This window comes from Parambassis ranga, chromosome 18 (genome assembly GCF_900634625.1).
Source record: "Parambassis ranga chromosome 18, fParRan2.1, whole genome shotgun sequence".
Lineage (NCBI taxonomy): Eukaryota > Metazoa > Chordata > Actinopteri > Ambassidae > Parambassis > Parambassis ranga.
In genome coordinates, this window is record NC_041038.1 from 9,228,679 (window position 1) to 9,238,078 (window position 9,400).

The 9,400-nt window shown below is 44.9% G+C and overlaps 1 protein-coding gene across 2 annotated transcripts; it reads left to right on the top strand.

Annotated features, from left to right (window-relative positions):
* The first annotated feature begins 1,105 nt into the window (after positions 1–1,105).
* agfg2 (ArfGAP with FG repeats 2) lies at positions 1,106–9,164 on the top strand. Of its 2 annotated transcripts, XM_028429168.1 has the most exons (14): positions 1,106–1,476; positions 2,235–2,328; positions 3,448–3,563; positions 4,124–4,268; positions 4,579–4,699; positions 4,791–4,895; positions 5,351–5,383; positions 6,309–6,560; positions 7,501–7,573; positions 7,669–7,712; positions 7,904–7,990; positions 8,571–8,693; positions 8,878–8,948; positions 9,036–9,164. In XM_028429168.1, exons 1-14 carry the CDS (start codon positions 1,310–1,312, stop codon positions 9,081–9,083), a joined length of 1,479 nt encoding a protein of 492 aa, XP_028284969.1. In that variant the 5' UTR covers positions 1,106–1,309; the 3' UTR covers positions 9,084–9,164. The 2 variants fall into 2 exon arrangements, with proteins under 2 accessions (XP_028284969.1, XP_028284970.1); XM_028429169.1 differs by lacking the exon at positions 5,351–5,383.
* Positions 9,165–9,400: the final 236 nt, after the last annotated feature.

Consider the following 9,400-nt stretch of genomic DNA (forward strand, 5'->3'; position numbering starts at 1 on the left):
TATAAAACAAGACACGAATACGCGTGAGGACATCCGGGGTGCCTTTCAAATTAAAAGCACGACGAAGCGAAATGGATGAAGATGTTTGACTTGTAGCACACTTACTAGGCTGTTAAGGTCTACCGTTATACTCCTTGCTAGACTTTCTGTGTTATTATTAGTCAAATACATGATCTATCTTGTATCTTAATACAACTTGTTTTATTTGATATGTCCTCAGGAAGTCCAGATTGAAGGACTATGGAGTCAGTTCCAAACCCAGAGCACGCAGGCGAAGGAGTGGAAGTGAAATTAAGTCATTTTGGTAAAATGTGCTTCACTTGATTAAAGCGTGCTACGTGAAGATTTTTGCAGGAAATATCACACCTTCCTTGGATCATGTTCTCTATTTTCTCATTTCCTGTCATCTCTCCCCATGAGCAGTCACAGGGCAGAGACACAAATGATCAGAAGTGAAGAACTTATCACAGCAGCAGGATTAGTCAAAGCTCCTCCAGTCAGTCTGTTTTCAAATTAAATTGATTTTTTTAAAGCATAAATCAGCAGATTGTTACGTTCACCAAGCCTGTAAAATTCTAATCAATAACATTGTTTTGCTTCTCTGGTTCTAATGTGTATTTGTGTGTATAGAAGTGTATTCACTTTATTTATTGTCATTTCTTCTTATAACAAACTAATTGCCCTACAGGGATTAAATAAATTTAATCTTAATCTCCATCTCCAAGTATCTTCTTCTGGCCTAAAATGTGTTATTGAGCTTTTATTTCTCAAACACCTTTCTTATTCTTTTTCATGACATCCGTTGGGAGGATTATCATGTGACACACTGTGAAAAGCTGACATTTTAAAACAAAGCTTCGATTTCGGTATGTATTTGTTGAAAAACAAAATTATCAGTCTTCAGGGTAAAGTAAACTGAAAACAGCTGACTCACTGGACACTGATTTACTGGAAAATACCTTGACCTACAAACACTGTTGATGAGGTAACCAGTGGTCATATTGGAACACATTTTTAAAGAAACAGGCCTCCAATAAGTACAAAATTGACCAGCATCCAAAGCGCCACCTGTTAATCTGCTTTTATTTTGAAGGAGCGCCACACGGTTTCCGGCGTGTGCGCAGCTCCGTCCCTGCGACTTGACGCTCCTCTCCTCCGTGCAGCCTTGTATTTGGTGGTGAAGCCGCATAAATAGCGTTTCCACAATGCGGGCGTGAAGTGCTCCGTGTAGTAAACGGAGGGGGGATCCGGGAGGAGGTTACCACCGGGGTATACCGAGCCTGCGCGTCAGGGCACCGGCCAGAATACAATGTCGAACCGAAAGCACCGGGACAACCAGGAGATCTGCGCCCGCAAGGTCCGGGAGCTGGCCCAGTCTGGAGTAAACAAACACTGCTTCGAGTGCAACCAGCCCGGGGTGACTTACACCGATATCACGGTGGGCAGCTTCGTGTGCACGTCGTGCTCCGGAATGCTGTGAGTAAAAAAAAAAAAAAACACCCGCCGCCCCTCAGCAGCCTCTGTTTACTGCATCAGGACAAACACACAGAGTAAAAGTACCAGGCCTGAGATTGCACCATGCACCACCCAGAGACAAATGTATTATTTTATTCCCCCCCCATGTTAACAGGGGGGTGGTGCCGAGGGTGTGTGTGTGTGTGTGTGTGTGTGTGTGGACACATTAATTTACGCAGTGTCTGCCTCTGTCTCTCTCTCTGCCAGCAGCTTCATAACCGACAGACCGCTAGTTGGTCATTTTCCAGCTCTGAGTTACGTTTCATTTCGTCATGGTGCAGGTTTGACACACTCTCTCTCGCTCTCTCTCTCTCTGTAGGCTCCTGTCCAGTGTGTGTGTGCGCGCGCTGTCACATTTTGCATGCATGTTTTAGCCCTAACACTCCTCAGGAAGACGGTTTCAGCACTTTATTGCGCAAGTAGTACAGCAGTGTGTCCCACTTTGTGTCCCCAGCATGAAGAGAGGATACTGGAGGAATGTCTGGTTGTTGGAAACACATGTTCCTCTGTCACAAGCGGTGTGTGAGTGTGTGTGTGAGAGAGAGAGACACACACCTTTTCCACATCTGATCTGCCCTTAAATTCACAGTCACATGTCGGGTATTTCCTCTCCCACCTGCTCTGTCCCTCTGTGCCCTGTCCCAGAAGTGAGGACTGACTGCAGATCTTCTTTATTTCACTTCAATCTGCCTCCCCTCCATCTCTCCTCTGTGTCCCAGGAGAGGCCTCAACCCTCCCCACAGAGTCAAGTCTATCTCCATGACAACTTTCTCCCAACAGGAAGTGGAATTCCTTCAAAACCATGGCAACGAGGTGAGTGATGGGGGGGGGCTACAGGTGGGTGGCTGTCATGCATTTCTTTCTTTATTATAGAGAGGTCACCTGAGGTCATTGCTGCTGTTTTGGTCCAGGTTTAGAAAGCTCTCTTGTCGTGGTTGTTATTTTTTTGGTGTGAAGAATGCTGCTGCTGGGCACACACTGTGCCACGAAACAAAAGGACACAAAAGCCATGGTCTATTTCCTGTTCATGTTTCCGGGGACCTTAAAAAGGTGACGGACCTGGCTAGGACGTGCTAAGCAACAGGCTAAGATGTTAAAATAAAGCTCATTTCCGACATCATAACCTATTAAACAGCAACAAGAGCAATAGGAAATAGGCAAGGTGCGACACTTTTTGGGCTCCTCCTGGAAACACTTCCCATGTTTTAAATTTCCTTAGCCACTATAGATATGTGTGTAGTTTACAGTGCACCCTGCTGGACAAATGATGCCATGACAACACTTCTACATGACCTCAAACATCTTTTTCTGCTTAATGTTATGTAAGAAAAGTTTATTTTAGTGCATGTTGGATTATCTTTGGGTCATTTTTAACTATTTCTGTCACAAATCTTTGTAGTATTTTGACAATAGTTGTTAAATTCTTCTTTTTAAGATGTGAATGCCCTTTTTTATGGAGTTAAAATAGATATGAAAATGATGCATCTCCCACTCAGGAAAGCACTGGTGTGGGCTGTACTCACTCCTGAGCTTATAACACACACACACACTAAGTGTTTCAGGCTATCAGGATGAGTGCTCACTGGTTTTTATTAGCTTGTTGTCTGCCAGGAAGTGTGTGTATTTGAGTCAAGTATAATGTGCAGAGGTGTGTATCGTCCAGCTCTTTTCTCCTCATCCTCTGAAGAGTGATCCGCTCACTTATGAATCATTGGCAGTAATATTTGCCGCACTCTGACTTTATTTGCACCCGCAGATGAATCACTGGTGAGAAAATCTGTTAATGACTGCTAGAGATTCTCTGAAATGTCAACATGGACTGTGGTTTGATTTTTATTTTTTTTTTATACCCCTGTCTTGTTATCAATTAATCTTGAGCTGCCTGGTTTTTAAGTGTTTTTTTTTCTTCTTCTGCTAAATGTGTGTGTTCAGGTTGGGAGAAGGACCTGGCTGTGTGTGTTTGACCCAAAGGCGGACGGCTGCTCCGACATGAAGGACTCTCAGAAGTTCAAAGAGTTCCTTCAGGATAAATATGAGAAGAAAAAATGGTGAGAAATCGGCTGCACGGAGAATTCTGATGCGTGAAATGGACGGTTACATTTGATCTGTTGGGATGATTTATTAATTAATCCGCCGATTGTTTCATCTGTTTAAATTTACACAATCATCATGTGTTGATGTATTTGCATCTATGCAAATACTGGAGACAGTCAAGTGCTAGCATGCTAACATGCTAATGATGCTCAATCAAGCTGTATTGTATGTATGGAGGTTTGTTTGGCATAAGAACGTCTTCTCCCTGGGGTTAGCATTCAGCTTAGATCTATGATGGCTCAGTACAGCTGTTAGCACAGCTGGAGTCTTATTTTGGCAGCTTTTCTGATGAAATAATTGATTAATTTCCTGTGGCAACATCATGTTTTTGCAGGTAAGAAAAGGGCGCGCTTTGATCATAACAACTTATGAGGTTTGTTCTAAAATTAGCTGTGAAAAAATAGCTCAAGGATAACGAGTGGAAATGAGGAATACATTTGTTTGTTGGCTTTTTATTTGAAGCTGATAGTTCTGTGTTATGTGGTCGGTTAGTTTTTTTTATTTTTTTTTGCAGGCATTTTTCCAAAAGTAAGAACCGGAGGGATGTGGAGGGACCTTGGAGTCCGGGGGTCCAAGTTGTGCCTCCTTCACATGGACCCTTAGCGAGCCAGGGCCCGCCTCATAACATGCCTCCTAATGCCAGAACCTCAAGGCCACTGGTGAGAGTTTGGTATGTTTTAAATGTGCTTGGTGATGGCTGGAGACAGTGATGGAAGTGAAAGTGTGTAGAAAAAGAGGAAGTTCTTCAAAAAAAAAAAAAAAGACACTGGGAGGTGAGGAAGTGACCTGAGTTGAGGTCTACAGCGCAGAGACAGAGACTGATGGTTTCGGCCGGTCGGAGGCCCAGGTAGCCTCCAGATCAAAGCTTCTGCTTATGAATTATTAAGAAAGGATGAAAGAGACTCACTTGGTCTGCCTTTGTGTTCTGCCTCCCATCTGCTTCTTTCTGTTTCCTCCTTGTCCTCTCAGTCTCAGTCCCAGCTGCCGTCGTGGGATCGAGCTCCCGCCATCTCGCCTGCTGACATGCGGACTGATGTGTTCACTGCTCGGCCATCGCGCTCCCAAAGCTTCAGGGACCCCCCTCTGAAAGGTCGGATCGTCGATTCAAGTAAAAGTCACATAAATTGAGTCACGTATAAATATTTTTTTTCCTTCTGTTCTTATTTTTTTCTGCAATTCAGATCCCACCCTGTGTGGGATAGAAAGACAGCGGCCCGGCTCCTTGTCATCAGCGCTGGCAGGGCAAGGCCACGCCCCCTCTTTCCCTGCCCTTCCACGCCCCTCAGGTGCGCCCCCAGCTGGTCGTTTTTGTTTTATTGACATTTATCACCTGGTTACTACTTCTTCCTCTCTTGTTGGGCTGGTGTTGGGTTGATTGGTGGTTAGCTGGTTAGCATGCTAACTGATAATTCAGGTTATTTTTAACATTTTGGTTGCTTGATTACTTCCACTAACTTAAATGTAGTAACATGTGTAGCCACGATGTTTATAATATATGTCATCTGATGATGACAGACCCTCCTCTGTTGTACTCTGTGGCTACAACATAGTTGCCATCATGTTGTCCAGATTGTGCAAATCCTTGGGTGACACTCTTTCTAAGTGTTGCTGTGAGAAGGAGAGGAGGAGGTTGAAGAAAATGCCTCCATGTCACCACTCTGCACGAGTAGCAAAAAAAAGAGAGTTTCTCAAGACGTCAGTGACACTCTTTCTCCTCTCTCTGACTCTCCTCTCTTTATAGCCAGTAGCTCTTTCAAAAACCACTTCACATTAGGTAAGACCAGCCGATGCTTTTTGAGTGTGTGTGTGTTTTGAGATCAATAAGCTCTTCCATTGCTGTATCATTCATAATAGATGGCTGATCTGCGGGGCATGCCGGCGCCGGCCATGCCTCGCGTGCACGTGGCTTTATTTCAGAATACAGCTGCGCTCTGTGTTAGCCGTCCCAAGTCATCATGTCTGGTCAGTGTTACATACTGCAAGTGGGGGTCAATGTTTTTCTTCATCAGTCAGGTTTCCCCACTTCAAAGCACAGATCTGAAGGATGGGAGGGTCAAGGAGAGACACACAGACAGCGCTCCCTCAGAGGAAAAAGAACAAGTAATGCTATTTTTAGGTGGCTTCTGCCCCCCCCCCCGTCAGCAGAGGGGCCGCTGATATTTTTTTGCACCACGTTGTCGTTGGAGCACTTTCAAACTATGTAGGGCACAGCTGTAATCCCACGGTACACATTAACATCCTAAACAAGTATTCTAGGAAGTTCAGGTATGTTCACAGAGATAGTCCATATCTCTCTCTGTATGTATGATCACATCACAGAAACATGCAGCTGGGCTCGTGCATGCTTTATATCAGCAGATAATCTGTATCCAGTCAAGTCTGGTCTGGTCTCTGTCTGAAACTCCTCAGCTGAAAGTTGCTTTTCGTTTGTGTCGCCATGCTAATTACTCACCGGCTGATGCTAGCATGCTGTGTGGCTAATGCTTGCCTGCTACATGCACAGTAGTTGTAACTTTTTTTTCTGCTGAGTTTGCTCTCGACGTAAGAATGCTCACACATCATTTCACATAAATGACGAAGCACGTCTATAATAATGATTCTGGAGATTTCCAAACCTCCAGGATGCACTTGAATGCACCATTGGAACATCTGTCTTTTTTTAAATCTCAGTCTTTTTTTTTTTTTTTTTTTGCTCTCAGGTCGGACAGTGTCGACCTCAGGGGCCACAGGACCCTTCAGGGCCTTCCCCAAATCCCTCAGCGTGGACTTTGGAGGTCTGAGCCATCCCCAGCCGCAACCTCTGCCACAGTCTCTGTCTCAGCCTCAGCAGCAGCAGCAACAGCCTGTCAGCGTCAGCCAGACGACACCGCCGGTCAGGAGCTGCAGCGGCCAGGACAAGTACGCTGCTGTGTCACAGCTGGACAGTGTCTTCTCTGACACAACCACTGCAGGTAGGACCAGTTTGCTGATACGCTAGAATTCAGCTCTTAATTTGAAACCATTTCTGCTTCATTAATATGGGACTATTCTGTATTTGGTCAAATATCTTTTCCCAATAACAGTTTAAAATCCTAAATGTATCAGTGGTTATTAGCTAGCTTGCTAACATGATGTATGACATACTATGTATATTAATACGTATGTCTAATTAACTATTAACTTAAAGGGTTTAATGACCTTTTTTTTGTTGTTGCAGTTTAACCAAACTTGTGTTTGACTGGGTACATTAGCAACCGTGTGCTAAATGTCACATATAATATCAATCACAGGGGACTTTGCGCTCATGTACCGGTGGGTGGGCTTTAATAAGGACCTGTGTGCTTCTTCCACCACGGTGTAACAGATAGCCGGAGAGGCAGAGGCAGAGTTTGAGTGTGCGTGTGATCCAGATTGTCACGGCCAGCTCAGCTAGGTTGCATAACATCCTTACTCCAAATGCCAAGGCTTTTAGCAGCTGAATTATGCTCATTGTATTTGCTCCACATCATGCATAGTCTGATTCAAAGGACCCTGTTGATGTGGTTGTTCGAAATCAGCTGTGTGTATCTCAGGACCCAGGCCTGGCTGCTTTAAATGCACGGGATTCATGCGAGAGCACCCTCCAGCTTTGTTTGTGTTTCACCCTCGACGCGGCCTCCCTCTGCCCGGCAGAGTAAGAAGGTTATTGATTTTCTGCCCGGGCTCCTTTTGATTGATATCAAGGTGAACATGGGCCCATATATTTTATTCGGGGTGTTTGTAATTCTTCTGTTCTTCAATGACTTACATGCATGAGATCACAGCCTTTTGAGATTTTGACTCTTTTCCAGATAATAGTGGCGCTTGATCTCTTAAATTAGGGCTCGTTATAGGCCTGGGGGTTATGTTGACATGTGAAATGTTTGTTTGCAGCTCCACCTGGTGGCCCTCCGCAGTACAGCACCCTCTTTGGAAGCAGGCTCTCATCCAGCTCTACTCCTGCCAGGTAGAATAAAATGTTAATTTAAAATGACGGATTTTTAATTTTCCTGCATATAAAGCTCATTTCCTGCCTCCTCCCTCTCTCTCTCTCTCTCTCAGCTCCCCTGGTGTCGATACAGTCTCCAGCTCCCAAACCTTTGCAAGTAGGTTCCAAACATAAACCATATTGATCCTTTTCAAATTTAAAACTTTTCCCTAATTAGTCTGCACCTGTGAGACTTGAAGCATTGCTGGGCTTGAATAGGCAGGAATGCACCCTGTTAACCCGGCACACTGTGAATTATCTGCCTGTCTCTTCTCCCCCCCCCCTTCTTTCTCTCCCTGTGTGTCTCAGATTTCCCCAACCCATTCAGCTCCAGCTCAGCTTCCCAGCAGCCTGTTGCCCTCTCCCCCAGTAACCCCTTCAGCAGCACCTCAGGAGGTAAGCCTCGTGCACATTTCTTGTCCAACACGATTGTCAGTTTGTTTACAAAAAAAAGTGTTTGGGCTAACACTGCCAGCATAGAAATCATCCAACAACCAGCCAGCATGATGATCTGCTGGAGAACATGTCTCTGCTTTGTTGTTAACTCTTTCATCCCTGCCAGTCAACATGATTGACAAGACTCATAGACTGTAGTAAAAACAGTGTTTGTACCAGGGCTGTAAACATGTTTATTTCTGCTGTAAAGTTGGATGTATTAATATGAGTGAAATGTTAGAGCCAGCCCCTAGTGGCTGCGAGGTGAACTGCACTTTGTAACACTTCACATGGGCTTCATGCTCAGTCTTGGAGCTTGCTGCTTGGTATTGTGGTGAAAATGAGCACTCGGCATTAAGTTTCATTTTTAGACCTCAGAGCTCTGTGCAGTCCATCAGCTCTGTTTCAATAATTGAACAGTATTATGCCTTTGACTGGTCACACAGCTCATTACAGCTTCATGTCTGCTTCTGCTTTTCATCTCATACCAGTCGTGTCTTTTAGTCTTCTCTTCATGGGTTTTGTGTTTTTTTCCTCCGAGGTGACTCCGGCGCGTTCGTCACCTCGCCCACCTCCATTTTTCCTCCGTCCACCTCCTTCCCAGCGCCCGCCACCCAGAATGCATTTCCCCATGAGTCAGCCACCACCAATCAGGAAGCCAATGGTAAGAGTTTGTTTCAGTCATAGCCTCACATATTATAACCTAAAGGGATAATTCAGGGGACACCTCCTTGGATGCTCCCAGTCAGCTACTTCTTTGACTTCTTCTTTTGTTCTATGAATGAAAAGAAGGTGCAGATGATCTGCTGAGATTTCTTCAGTCATATCAACTTTTTGTCTTTTTGCAGGTTTTGCGTCCTTTCCCTCGTCCGACTCTCAATCCAAAGTCCCCCGTCCGATGTCGGTGAACCCGTTTACGGTGAGTTATATTTCCAGGAGAACAAGTGGCACCAGTGAGGCGGAGCTGGTAGGTATTTTTTCTCACCCTGCCTCTCTTGTCTTACAGGGGAATGTTTACCCCAGTCGAGGGACGTCGAGAAATCCTTTCATCTGATCCTCCCCCTCCCTCCCTCCCTCCCTCCTTCCCTCCCTCCTCTTTTTACTTCACCCACCTTCTCTGGGAACCGAGGGAGAAGTGAACTTGAGGAGCTGCTGCCATTTCAATGCCTCTGGAGTATTTTCACCACCCTCTTTCTCCTCTATTTGTCTGTGTTTATGTGTTTGTGAAAGGAACAAAAAAAAAAAACAAACAAATGTGTGAATGTAATTAAGAAACTGCGTGTATGCGAGTGTTGGCCTGCTGTGTTTGTACTTATGTCAAAAAGGTGTTTGTGTGCCAGTAGACGCCACCTCAGGGCTCTGTGGGAGTCA